Below are 13,878 nucleotides of genomic sequence, written 5' to 3'. Positions count from 1 at the left end.
AAGTCTCAGCAGGTTTGTTACATCCTTTCCCCCCCATTCTGCACCACAGATAGTTCCTACCTCCGACTACCTCTAGCAGCTCCCACCCTCCTATACATTTACTTCTCCCTTCCCTCCAAGCAGAACCCACCACCAGCTCTCTGATAATCCCTTACCTGAGCCAGCTCCATTGCAGCCATTTCCTTCCCCTTGGGAGGATGGGATGATCTGGAGCAAAATTTGGACGTTAATCTGTTGCCTGCCAGGGCGAGAAGGGCAATGTCAGAGAATTCAGATGGGGTTTTTGTCCATTCCACATGTTGATTCCCCTCAGGATTTTCCCCTGCTAATGGACATTCTAGGTTCTGCCACTCTGTGAAGCACAGAGTGACCTTATTCCAGTACAGGCGTAGCCCCCTCCCACCAGGGTGTAACCCTCTGAGACATGATGAAACCCTTCCAGTAGCAGAGTCTCTCTCTTACACTTATCAAGTTTGTGGACGATACCAAGCTGGGATGGGTTGCAAGTGCTCTGGAGGATAGAATTAAAATTCAAAATGATCTGGACAAACTGGAGAAATGGTCTGAAGTAAATAGGAAGAAATTCAATAAGCACAAATCCAAAGTACTCCACTTAGGAAGGAACAATCAGTTGCACACATACAAGACAGGAAATGACGGCCTAGGAAGCAGTACTGCAGAAAGAGATCTAAGAGTCACAGTGGATCACAAGCTAAATATGAGTCAAGAGTGTACACTATTACAAAAAAAACTGGGTTTGTTTAGTCTGGAGAAGACTCAGAGGGGACACGAATCACAGTTTTCAAGTACATAAAAGGTTGTTACAAGGATGCCAGAGAAAAATTGTTCTTCTTAACCTCTGAGAATAGGACAAGAACAATGGATTTAAATGACAGCAAGGGCGGTTTAGGATGGAGATTAGGAAAAAAACTCCCTAACTGTCAGAGTGGTTAAGCACTGGAATAAATTGTCTAGGGAGGGTGTGGAATCTCCATCACTGGGGATATTTAAGAGCAGGCTGGACAAACACCTGTCAGGGATTGTCTAGATAATACTGAGTCCTGCCTTGAGTGCAGGGGACTGGCCTAGATGACCTCTCGAGGTCCCTTCCCCTTTCCTGAGCCTGCAGTGCCCTCGCTCCATCCCCCCGCGCCACCAAGTGTCTTACATAGCGTGAACAGCTGATCGGGAGGTGCGAGGAGGTGCTGATTACTCTGGCTTCCCATGGGTGGGAGCTCATGGGGGGCTGCTGATGTATTACTGTGATTCTTTGGCAATGTACTTTGGTAAATTCTGGCTCCTTCTCAGGCTCAGTTTGGCCACTCCTGGTCTAGATAATACTGAGTCCTGCCTTGAGGGCAGGGGACTGGACTAGCTACCTCTTGAGGTCCCTTCCAGTTCTGTGATTCTATGAACCAAAGGCCAGAGACGAGCTGAATCAAAGGAGTCACTCTGGGGATTCTCCCTGTTATTGTCCCCAAGGCAGCTGTCTCAGGTTAACTAAGTTATTTGATGCTCCAGCCTTTATACAGTCTCTCCCGGGAGTGCCCCTTTCATCAGCTGGGCCTAGTTTTACCTTTTGGGAAGCATGACCCCGGAGGCTCTGAGACTGGGCCTTCTTGCCTCAGCACATCTTGTTTCTTTCTGTGTCTCCCCAGAGTCCAAATGAGTAGATATTCCTCATAGAGACTGTGAACATAAGAATGTGTTTAGACTTTATTGAATGCTTGGGAGTTGCTGCCTGGATTAACATCTGACTAGTTGCATTGTGAGCCTCTGTGGCTCTATAAATCACCAGACAGGAGAGAGACTTTACCTATGGGAAGATCTGATTGGCAACAGAATGCATTACACCCTACCTGACAGGAAAGGTCCATCAACACCAGATAGACTATTATGGGACGTTAAAGAAGACACAAGACTGTTGTTGTGCTCTTGACCTCCCATTAGCTGAGTTTGCAGCTCAGAGCACATGGCAGGAAAGGGATGAAAAACCCCATACCAAAGGAACTGATTCTCTGTATGCTGCTTGGACTCGGGGGGCAAAGTTTCTAGGCATAATCAAGAGATTCCCAGCTGCTTAGCCTGGGTTAGTCCTAAAGAATATGCAGAGCTTGCTTATTACAGAAGCTTCTATTACCTTTGAAATCTAAGACTGCAACTCATCTGCATCTATAGGGTTACCTGCTTTAACTTTGTAAATAACTCTCATTTCCTTTCAAATAAATCTTAATACAGGTCATGACAGGACTGGCTACAAGTGTTGTCTTTGCTGGAAGATCTAAGATTCAATTGACCTAAGGAAGTGACTGGTCCTTTGGGTCTGGCAGTAATCTGAACCTTGCTGTGATTCGTGGGGTAAGGCAGTGGTTCTCAACCAGGGGTCTGGGGCCCTCTGGGGGGCTGTGAGCAGCTTTCAGGGGCCTGCCAAGCAAGACCGGCATTAGACTCGCTGAGGCCCAGGGCAGACAGTCCCAGCGCATGGGGCTGAAGTCCAGGGCCCAGAGCCCCACCGCCTGGGCTGAAGGCAAAGCCTAATCAATGTAGCTTTGTGGGGGCCACAGGCAGTTGCCCTGCTTGCTGCCTCCTAACGCCAGCCCTGGCTTTTATATGCAGAAAACCAGTTATTGTGACCCACATGGGCAGTGGAGTTTTTATAGCATGTTGGGAGTGTAAGGGACCATCTGTCACAAAGGTGAGCTCACCTGCCTGGTGAGATATATGGGATTACCCAAAGGGACTGTCTGTGGGTACGTCTACACTGCACGATTATTTCGAAGTAGTTTAAACCGATATTACAAAACCGATGTTATAAAATCGGTTTTGCGCGTCCACAGTGCGATCAAAAAATCGATTGCTTATGTCCATGGTCCAAGGCTACATCGATTTCAGGAGCGGTGCACTGTGGGTAGCTGTTCCTCAGCTATCCCATAGTTCCCACTTCCGTGTTGAGAGCACAGTGCCTGATGGGGCAGAAAACATTGCCCCGGGTGGTGCTGGGTACAGCCTCACCCCTCCCTTTGTGAAGGCAGCAGACAACCCTTTGGCGCCTTTTTCGCGGAGTGCATTGAGCAAACGCCATAGCACAGCAATCATGGACCCTGAGATCACAAACGGTATCCTGACCGTTGTCAACACCTCGCGTACTCTCGTGCTGACTATACTGAACAATGAACTGCAAAGGCAGGAGGAGAGGAGGAGGCAGCTATTGCTGAGCGGCGAGGACAGCGATGACGAGATGGAGGCAGAATTCTCCATAACCGCTGGCCCCAGCGTTTTGGAGCTACTGCTATTAACGGGGCATCTTCTACCCATTGAACGCCGAATTTGGGCACGGGAAACAAGCACAGACTGGTGGGACCGCATTGTTTTAACGGTGTGGGACGATTCGCAGTGGCTGCGAAACTTTCGCATGCGTAAGAGCACTTTCTTAGAACTTTGTGACATGCTTTCCCCTGCCCTGAAACGCCGTAATACAAACATGAGAGCAGCCCTCACAGTGGAGAAGCGCGAGTGGCAATAGCCCTCTGGAAGCTTGCAACGCCAGACAGCTACCGGTCAGTCGGGGAATCAATTTGGAGTGGGCAAATCTACTGTGGGGGCTGCAGTGATGCAAGTAGCAAAAGCAATCGTTAAGCTGCTGCTACGAAAGGTTGTGACTCTGGGAAACGTGCAGGTGATAGTGGATGGCTTTGCTGCAATGGGTTTTCCGAACTGTGGTGGGGCATAGATGGAACCCATATCCCTATCTTGGCCCCAGAACACCAGGGCACCCAGTACGTGAACCGCAAGGGGTACTTTTCAATGGTGCTGCAAGCACTGGTGGACCACAAGGGACGTTTCACCCACATCCACGTGGGATGGCCAGGAAGGGTTCATGACGCTCGCGTCTTCAGGAGCACTAGTCTGTTTAAACGGCTGCAGCAAGGGAATTACTTCCCAGACCAGAAAAATAACCGTTGGGAATGTTCAAATGCCTATAGTTATCCTGGGGGACCCAGCCTACCCTTGATGCCATGGCTCATGAAGCCATACACTGGCAGCCTGGACAGTGGTCAGGAGCTGTTCAACTACAGGCTGAGCAAGTGCCGGATGGTGGTAGAATGTGCATTTGGCCGTTTAAAGGGTCGCTGGCGATCAATTACTTACTCGCTCAGACCTCAGCCAAACCAATGTCCCGCTTGCTATTGCTGCTTGCTGTGTGCTCCACAATCTTTGTGAGACTAAGGGGAGACATTTATGGCTGGGTGGAGGCTGAGGCAAATCACCTGGCCGCTGAGTACGAGCAGCCAGAGACCAGGGCGATTAGAAGAGCACACCTGGAGGCGCTGCGCATCAGAGAAGCCTTGAAAACGAGTTTCAGCACGGCCCAGGGTACGGTGTGACTCTGTTTGCTTCCCCTTGATGAACCCTCCGCACTTGATGGACTTATTCAGTGTAAGCAACCCACCCTCCCCCTTTTCATTACAGGTTGGCGAAGGAAATAAATTCAGTGTCGTTTAGAAATCATTTATTATTCATTAAAAGTAATTATGCATCTGTTAAAAATCATGTTTTTCCTTACTACTTTTCCCTGTAAGCAACCCACCCTCCCCCTTTCGATGTATTCTTTTTACAAAGGAACTATAAAAAAAGGCAGAGAATTAGGAAGGTATCCCTGGCTGCTGTGCTTTGGAAGGAGGGGGAAGGGAAGGCCATTAAGCACATTGTAGCGTAATTACAGCCTTTTCTTGAACTCTCAGGGGGTGGAGGAGTAGGCGGGTGCAGAAAGCCTTCCCCACGCGTTCTTACACGTCTGGGTGAGGGAGATTTGGGACGTGGGCTTGCAGGGAGGTTATACAGGGGCTGCAGCGGCACTCTGCTACTGTGCTGCTCTTCCTGAAGATCCACCATGCGTTGGAGGATATCAGTTTGAGCACGCAGCAGATCCAGCGTTGCATCTCTCCAACGCTGGTCTTCCTGCCTAGCCCTCTCAGATCGTTCACTGGCATCTTTCCTGTACTTTGCTACCACATCCTTCCAATCATTCTGTTTATCCCTCTCATTGCGTGTTACTTCAATAATTTCTGTGAACATTTCATCTCGCGTCTTCTTCTTCCTCCGCCGTATCACAGCACGCCCTCGTGATGGCATAGGGACTTCAGAGAAATGTGCAGCTGCATGGGGAAGGCAAACCAGGGTGATAAGTATGTGGAAAGATACCTTTTACAGAGCAATGATAGTACTCTTTCACATAGAACACTATCCACCTTACAGAGCACATGTGATCTCTATACAAGGTCGCATTTTGTATCGTTTAAATATTCAGTGTCTGTGTGACTGGTGTGGCACACACACAGACGCAGGTACGGCCAACCGTACATCCACGCGGCGATGGTAAGTAAGGCTTTAAAAGTTTTGACTTCTCCGCCGTTCATATACACAGTGATCTATATGATGCCTTGCTCCTGTTAAGAGGAACCTGCAAAGCCCAAACCCCCCTCTTTCACATCCACCAACAGCGCATGGCTCCTATCATATACGATCGCTGCTAGTGATCACCCTACTTCATACCCCCCGCAGCGCGTTGCTGGTAGCAGGGAAGAATCCTGCTTGCCAGACGCTGAAAAACTCGTCGCTATCCCTCCTCCCATCCCCCGCTCTGGCCAGTAGCAAAATCGCCATGTCTGCCCCCTATTTACATTCCTGATTTCTACAAGGTAACAATGGATGATATCTCTCTCCTGACAATACCACCGCAGGAGGCAGATCGTTTGTTTATGCAATGCCTTCAGTGCAATGCCTTCAATGCCTGCAGTACCAAATGTCTTGCAAAATGCATGGCGTTGAAAAGTTACCTACTATGGGGGACGGAAGGCTGTCTTGGCCAGAAATGTTCTCATATAGCATAAGGGTTTTGAGTTCCTCCACGATCGATTCATGGAGATTAATTTGGAGGATTTTCGCTCCATCCCCAGACATGTTAACGAAATTTTCCTGTAACAGTAATGGCTGCGACTGCAGCAAAAGCCCTGGTGTCAATGCGATCTAAAAAAAACCATCTGTTTTAATCCGTGTTTGATACAGAATGAAGGGACACTTACCGGAGGTCGCTTCCATGGCTTCACTGTCTGGGCTTGTCGCTTGGGAGCGCAGGGACTGTAATTCTTGGGTCTCAAAAAGATCCTGGCTGTTGGGGTTTACGGACTGCTGTGTGCTATCACCACGGTCATCTTCATCCTCATCTTCGTCTCCATCTTCCCCTCGGCTACATCCTCAGAAACACTTGATATTTCAATCCCAAAGTCTGAATCCACGGACAGGGGTGGGGCACTGGTAGCGCTGAACCCCAAAATTGCATGTAGTTCAGCATAGAAGCGGCATGTTTTCGCTCAGAGCCTGACCTTCCGTTTGCTTCTCTGGCTTTCTGGTAGCCCTGTCTAAGCTCCTTCACTTTCACTCGGCACTGAAGGGAGTCCTGCTGTGCCCTTTTCAGCCATAGACTTTGAAATTCTTTCAAAAAACTTTTTCATTTCGTCTTTTGGAACGCAGTGCTGTGAGCACTGAGTCCTCACCCCAGATAGCGATCAGATCCAGAACCTCCTGTGTGGTCCAAGCTGGCGCTCTTCTTCGATTATCAGGAGACTGCATTGTTACGAGTGCATATGAGCTCTGTGTGGTCACCTGTGTGTGTGCTGACCCTCACGGTGGACAATCAGGAAATGGAATTCAAAAGTTCGCGGGGATTCAGGCTTTTTCCTGTTTACCTGGCCAGTGCATCACAGTTTAGTGTCCGATGCTATCATGAGTGCCCCTGTGACAATGGTTCTGAAACCCAAATTGGGAGTGGCTCACTTGGGGCAGAGTCAATCGCTCCCTTCTGGTTTCTAAAAATTGAGTACGTCCTGCCTGGACTGTCATAGCCCGACTGCCTGCCTCCAAGTGCCCCCCCCCCCCCGGTTTATGTCACGAATAAGTCTATGTTTCTTATTCTTGTATTCCTCACGACTGCATGACAGAAATGGGGGGGGGGGCCCTGCCACGGTAGCTGCGGAGGGTTGGGAGAGAAGTGAAGCAATGGTGCGGTTCTTGCCAGGGGAACCCCCTGTTAATACAGCCACGGAGTAGCTGCGCTCTTCTAATACTTGACTCTTCTTCAGAGGAGTAGCCGTGTTTAGTCTGGATCTGTAAAAGCAGCAGAGAATCCTGTGGCACCTTATAGACTAACAGACATCTGTTTAGTCTATAAGGTGCCACAGGATTCTCTGCTGCTTTGACTCTTCTTGTAGGACAGGACTGACTCTATTTTTAGAAGCCATAAGGGAGGGATTGACTCAGTGGCCAGTGAGTCAATCCCAAGTTTGCTTTTGCGTTGCGCCCCCCGGCTGATTTTAGCCAGGGGCACTCATGATAGCAGCGGACAGTTCAGAGAAGGAGAGATAACCGTCATGTCATTGCCAGTTTTCTCTGCAGTAGACGGTACAGAACGACTGGTAACCATCTCTGCTATCATTGCAAAAGCAATTGAATGCTGGTGTGTAGCGCTCGAGTGTCGCCTCTGTCTCCACGGCATCTAGTACACAAATGGTGACGGGAAAAACAAAAAAGCGGACGGTCTCTAGGGCTGCCGTGCTATTGTTTCTGCAAGGGCAATCCAGGAGAAAAATGTGCGAAAGGACTGTCTGCTGATGTTTTCCCGGAGCAAGGAATGACTGACGACATTTACCCAGAACCCCCCGCGACCATTAACATTAGCATCAGGGGCGGGGGGATCATGGAGGACGGAACGGGGGTGCTGAGGACTCCCGCTATCCCACAGTCCTCAGCAGTCTCTTAAAACTATTTGCATTCTTGGCTTAGCGCCCAGTGTCTGTAGCTTACAACACGGTGTCTTTTATGGTTCACGGAACAGCTCATTCAGTTTCTCTTCCCCCACCCCAGCACGAGAAATGAAAGTTAAATAAAGCAATCCTTGAGTACTTACAATGTCACCCTCTTTGTACTGAATGCTGATGATAGAGGCGAATCTGCAGCACTGAAGAGCATTAGAGCTTTGCACAGTGGCAGTATCATAACCAATGAAGTTAATCTGAGGTGTGATTATTGCTACTTGAAAATCCGCTCCTCTCCCCCTTCCTGGTGGTAGATGGTACAGTACTACTGTAGACAGCAGAAACTGTTACCTCTCATCTCTTTTTGTTACACTCATCAGTAAATGGGACAGAACGGATAATAACCCTGTGAAAATTTTTGAAAGCAAAATGGGGATTGACTCACTTGGGACTGAGTCAATCCTGCCCTTTACGGTTAATAAAAATAGAGTCAGTCCAGACAAGAATAGGATACAGTGTATTAAAATCAGTGTATCACAGCACAGCTGCTCCGCGTCAGTATTCACAGAGGGAGCCGCTGCAAGTAACGCAACCGTTGCTTCCCACCTACCTGGGCTACCACAGCAGTGCCCCCCCCCCATTGTTGGCATGATGTTATGAAGAATGCATGAATAAGAATCACAGAGTAGTTACTGAGATACAAATGAGGGGGAGGCAGCCACCATGGGCTATGACAGTCCTGCAGTTCAGAATCTTTTCTTTACACAAGAGAGGAAGGGGTCTGATGAAGCTCAGCCCCCAGGTGATAAGATGAAGACAGTTACCAGGCGTTCTGTACCATCCACTGTCAGAAAAAGGGAGTCATTCCCATTTTCACCCCGGAGCCCCCGGCCAGACTCAGCCAGGAGCACTCACTGGGCGACCGTCTACCCTGGGGAGGGGCAGAGGAGCGGATACTGCTCTTCACCGCAGCAGCATCGCGTCTGCCAGCAGCATTCAGTACACAGAGGGTGACATTTACAGTACTCAAGGAATTATTTATTTTACTTTTTTTTTCACGTGCTGGGGGGGGGGGAAAAACTGACGAGCTGTTCCGTGAACCACGCAAGACACCGTGTATTACGCTGCAGACATTGGGCGCGCAGCCAAAAATGCAAATAGTTTTCAGAGACCGCTGTGGAGACTGGTAGCTAGTCCTCATTACCCCCCCTCCCTCCATGAGCCATCCGTTTGAGTCTCTGGCTTCCCGTTACGGTTGTCACGCACCGCTGTGTATCCTGTAGTTTATTTTTCAAACGCTTTGGCATTTCCTGTTCTTTAACGGAGCTCTGATAAAAACAGATTTGTCTCACCATACAGCGATCAGACATCTAGTATCTCCCGTAAGGTTCAATGCAGGAGCTACTTTTGCATTTGAACTGCATCGCCACCCGTGTGATCAGAGCTGGACACGTGAAAGCAGGAAATGTCACTGTAAAGCTCTCGGGGATTTCCTGTTTACCGGCACTCCGCATCCGAGTTCGGATTGCGGACCAGAGCGGTCAGTGGTGCACTGTCCTGCCTAGAATAATAGGCAAGTGTAACAGAGATCCAGTGTATCAGAGAGCACAGCTGCTCCGTGTCAGTATTCACAGGGGTTGCCCCTGCAAGAAGCGCACCCGTTGCTTTCCTCCTCCCTCAACCTTCCTGGGCTACCGTGTCAGTGCCCCTCCCCCGTTTGTGTCATGAAGTTGTAAGGAATACAGAATAAGAAACAGAGACTTGTTAGTGAGATAAAATGATGTCGGGGGGGAGGCACACTTGAGGCAGCCTCCCAGGGCTATGACAGTCCAGGCAGGATGGACTCTATTTTTAGAAACCATAAGGGAGGAATTGACTCATTGCCAAGCAAGTCAATCCCAAATTTGCCTTGCAAAAATTTTCAGCCCCAAGTTTCAATGATTAAGCTGGTTATTAGCCGTTCTGTCCTATCTACTGCTAACCAGGAATAATTGTTGCCCTGAGCAATTATGAGGCATTTTAGGCTTTCTCCTGGATGGTGGGCAGGTCTGCAGCACCGTCTACCACCAGAGAGGAGGAGATGGAGAGGAGCGGATACTGCTCTTCACAGTGCTGTAGCGTCCCGTCTACCAGCAGCATTCAGTACACATAGGGTGACATAGAAAGTAGTCAAGGAATGATTTCTTTCCCTTTTTTTTCACGTGGTGGGGGGGGGGAAGAAACTGAGGAGCTGTTCCCTGAACCACGCCAGACACTGTGTTTGAACCTACAGACATTGGGAGCTCAGCCAAGAATGCAAATAATTTTCAGAGACTGCTGTGGACTGTGGGATAGCTGGAGTCCTCAGTACCCCCTCCCTCCCTTCATGAGCGTCCATTTGAGTCTCTGGCTTCCCGTTACGCTTGTCACGCAGCGCTGTGTATCCTGCAGTTTTTTATTCAAACGCTTTGGCATTTCGTGTTCTGTAACGGAGCTGGATACAACAGATTTGTCTCCCCATACAGCGATCAGACCTAGTATCTCCCGTACGGTCCATGCTGGAGCTCTTTTTGATTTGAGACTGCATCGCCAGCCGTGCCTGATCAGAGCTCCACGCTGGACAAGCAGGAAGTCGATTTCCGTCCACACGAACCCTAATCCGAGTTATCACTATCAAATTTAGCGCTACTCCTCTCGTTTGGGAGGAGTTCCGAAATCGATTTAAGGAGGCGGTTAACTCGATATTAATGACGACGTCGTGTGAACGGATACAGCGTTAAATCGGTATATCGGCCATTAAACCGGTTTAAAGTCGCAGTGTAGACCTGGCCTGTGATTCCACGTTAATGCTGTTACAGTTCCTGAAGCGTTTACACTGGATTCTTGGTTGGTGGAATCTCCATACAGACCTCACACCCAATTTGGGGTTTGTGCCCTGCTTCTTACAAATCTGCCTGAGGCTGGTGCTCATGCTCTTAAGTCACTGAAGACAATGTTACAGAGAGAGGGGCTGTGACTTCCCCAAGGTCACTAAACAGGTTCGTGACAGAGCCAGAAACAGACCTTGTTAACTCCAGAGCCCCATCACCCGCAGCTTGGAAAGGTCCCCAGAACACACTGTATTAGGCTGCAGGAAGAGGTGTGCAGAGACTGCAAAAGAGCTGCCCTGCGAAGACAGCCTGTGCATCCGTGGACAAACCACCTCGCTGGGAGTGTGTCCCCAGGGTCAGGAGAAATCAGTGTCCAGTCCTGTGGGGCTGTGCTCCTGGCTCATACCTCCAGCACTCACTGCTGCCCCTCCCTTGCCAACTGCACTGTTCAGCCAGCCCCAAGCCTCTGTGAGGTCACTTCCCCCACCACCTTAAACCTTCAAACTGGGGGACATGGTGCACCAGTACCAATCACAGTGCACTAGTGTAAACTCTGTCTATACTAAGGGTTTGCACAAGTGCCTAAAACATCAGTGTGGCAGAGACCTTCAGGAACAGCAGTATGGTGGCACTAGAACCTATTTCTAGCTCAGTCACAGACAGCCTGGGTGACCTTGGACATGTCAATGTTTCTCCTCCCAACTTTAGTCTCTTTACCCAGCTGCCCACTCACTGGGGTCTCCTCTCTCTCCAGAGCTGTTCACCACTAAAATCTGTGTGGGTGTCACCAGAGCTAAGGTAGTTCAGCTCTGGAATAGTCTTATAAAGGTGGCTGTGGAGTCCCTTTCCCTGGAAGTTTTTAAGGACAGGTAGGACAAAGCTCTGTCAGAGATAATCTACATATACTTGGTCCTGCCTCCGCAGAGAGAGCTGGACTTGATGACATCTTGAGGTCTTATCTAGCCCTACTTTTCTAGGATGCTATGCAATATATACATATAAATACACAACATTCAGAATAAAACCCACCACAACATAATGTCAGGCAATTCAGGGGAAAAAAACCCACAGCCTACACTCCACAGCATAAAATGACAATACAAAAGGAAAAGAAAGCAACACGATGCAAACTATGACATCCTAGGACAAAAGTACACAATGCAAAAGAGTTCAACTCAAACCAATGCAGCACAGACACCAAACAAGCTGAGGCAAAACGCACCATAAAGCTATGCAACACTATGCATTGTAGTTCCAAAAGGCACCATGCAAAACAGTTCAGCATAGAACACGACACAGCACAAAAGAGAATTATTTCATTGTAGGCCTGGAAGGGATCTTGAGAGGTCATCTACTCAAGCCTCCTGTGCTGAGACAGAACCAAGTATCCCTAGACATTCCCAGACTGGTGTATCTCTAACCTGGTCTTAAAAACCTCCAGCGAAGGAAATTCCACAGCCTCCCTTGGAAGCCTGTTCCAGTGCTTAACCATCCTTATAGCTGGATAGTTTTTCCTAAGATCTAACCTAAATCTCCCTTGCTGCGAGTTAAGCTGATTATTTGTTGTCCTACCCTTAGTGAACATGGAGAAGAATTAATCATCAGCCCCTTATAACAACACTATACCTATTTGAAGGCTGTTGTCAAAGGCTCTCTCAGTCTTCTCTTCTGAAAGCTAAACATACCATATTCTTTCAGCCTTTCCTGATAGGTCATGTTTTCTTGGGAGGTCAGGGTTCAGTTCCCTGCTCTGTTATAGACTCACTGTGTGACCTGGGGGAAGTCACTTAGTTCCTCTGTGCCTCAGTTCCCCATCTGTACAATGGGGATAATACCACCTCCCTGCCTCACTGGGGGGTTGTGAGGATAAATACATTGAAGAGCATGAGGCATTGAGAGGCTACAGTGATGGGACCCATGTAAGTACCTAAGATAGGCCATATAATCTAATTGTACAGTGTGCAGATGGGGAATGAGATGGGACGAGGCTCTGGCAGTGCACAGCGGCAAACATCTTGCTAATTCCATGATTTCTCTTATATTTTAGGTAATGCTTTCAGAGGCAAGGGGTTGGCCAATAAGGTATTTAAAGTTGAAGTGGTATAGTCCAATGGCGGGACCATTAGACTAGGGGGTGGGAGACCGAAGTTCAAGTCTTGGCTCTGCCACTAATCTGTGTGAGGTTGGCTGGGCCTCTTTACTTCCCTGTACTGCTGTTTACCCTCCCATGCTTTGTCTATCTAGGTATTTACTTTGCAAGCTCTCTGAGGCAGAGACTGACTCTTGTTATATGTATCTACAGTTTCCAGCACAATGGAGCCCTGAGCTCAGTCAGGCCTTCTAGTTGCTACTGTAATACAAATGATTAATAATAACCTAAAATACAACACACTTCTAAGAACTTATAGTTGAAAGTGCACAGGGAGCCAAGGTAAAGCAATATAATTAAACCAAACTGGGGCTTCAAATTTATTTATAGTGTTTTTCTCTGGGGCAACCACGGTAGCACAAAGCAGAAGAAACCCTGGTTGTGCTGTTTTCATGCTGTAGTCTATAAGTACAGGACAAAAAATACCCAAATGGAAGCATAAGTACAAACAGGACCTCTCTTCTGGTCACTAGACACTTGCTTGATCTTTTCTGAGAAGAGCTCAGTTCCATTTTAAGGCTTTCAGCCTAACTAGGCTCACCTGCCTCTGATTAACTCAGATGCCAGTAAGAAATTGAGATGTCGCCCTCAAACACCTGTGACACTGCCTGGCATGGTGTGGTCTCCCTCTGCCATGGTTGTGGAGTCTCCTCCACTCCTGCACTGCCCCCCATCACAGAGCTCATGCTGTAAAACTCAAGGGCTGAGAGGAAAGCCAGCATTGGAGGTAGTCAGCTTAGACAAAGGCACCTCACCCAACTCTGAAACTGAAGGGGGGAACAACCATTATCACTGAAGCATGTATAATACCTCACCGCAAGTGACATTCTTAGGGTTGCGCTATTAAAATTTGCTGTTGTGTCTCTCTTTTAGCATCTGCCTTAGATTCACTGAGCCTGACCTCAGTTTTGGAATCCCCTGTGTCAGCCTGTTGCAGTGGCTTTGATTAATCTCCCTTGGTATCGTACTGGCAATGGCTGAGTTACAGAACAGGATCCATGTCCCCCTTGTAAATGGAAACAAAATCAACAGAGGGGAATTTCAGTGAGGGTACTGCAGCAGGGTAGAC

The 13,878-nt window shown here is 48.5% G+C and overlaps 2 protein-coding genes and 2 pseudogenes across 2 annotated transcripts in view; 3 read left to right on the top strand and 1 right to left on the bottom strand.

The window, feature by feature from the left end:
• LOC116833757 (uncharacterized) overlaps positions 1 to 13,878 on the bottom strand; it is a 660,803-nt gene that overhangs the window by 113,861 nt on the left and 533,064 nt on the right. The window contains exon 4 of the mRNA XM_075069363.1: positions 156 to 238. Within this exon, the coding sequence (XP_074925464.1) occupies positions 156 to 238 (83 nt within the window). The remainder of the gene's footprint in view (positions 1 to 155; positions 239 to 13,878) is intronic.
• Positions 1 to 13,878, top strand: part of LOC116820769 (uncharacterized) — a 292,353-nt gene that overhangs the window by 169,709 nt on the left and 108,766 nt on the right.
• LOC116820768 (uncharacterized) overlaps positions 1 to 13,878 on the top strand; it is an 81,367-nt pseudogene that overhangs the window by 32,332 nt on the left and 35,157 nt on the right.
• Positions 8,029 to 8,250, top strand: LOC142046164 (U4 spliceosomal RNA; annotated as a pseudogene).

This window comes from Chelonoidis abingdonii, chromosome 1, assembly GCF_003597395.2.
Source record: "Chelonoidis abingdonii isolate Lonesome George chromosome 1, CheloAbing_2.0, whole genome shotgun sequence".
NCBI classification, from domain to species: Eukaryota; Metazoa; Chordata; order Testudines; family Testudinidae; genus Chelonoidis; species Chelonoidis abingdonii.
This window is presented reverse-complemented; position numbering and strand designations above follow the sequence as displayed.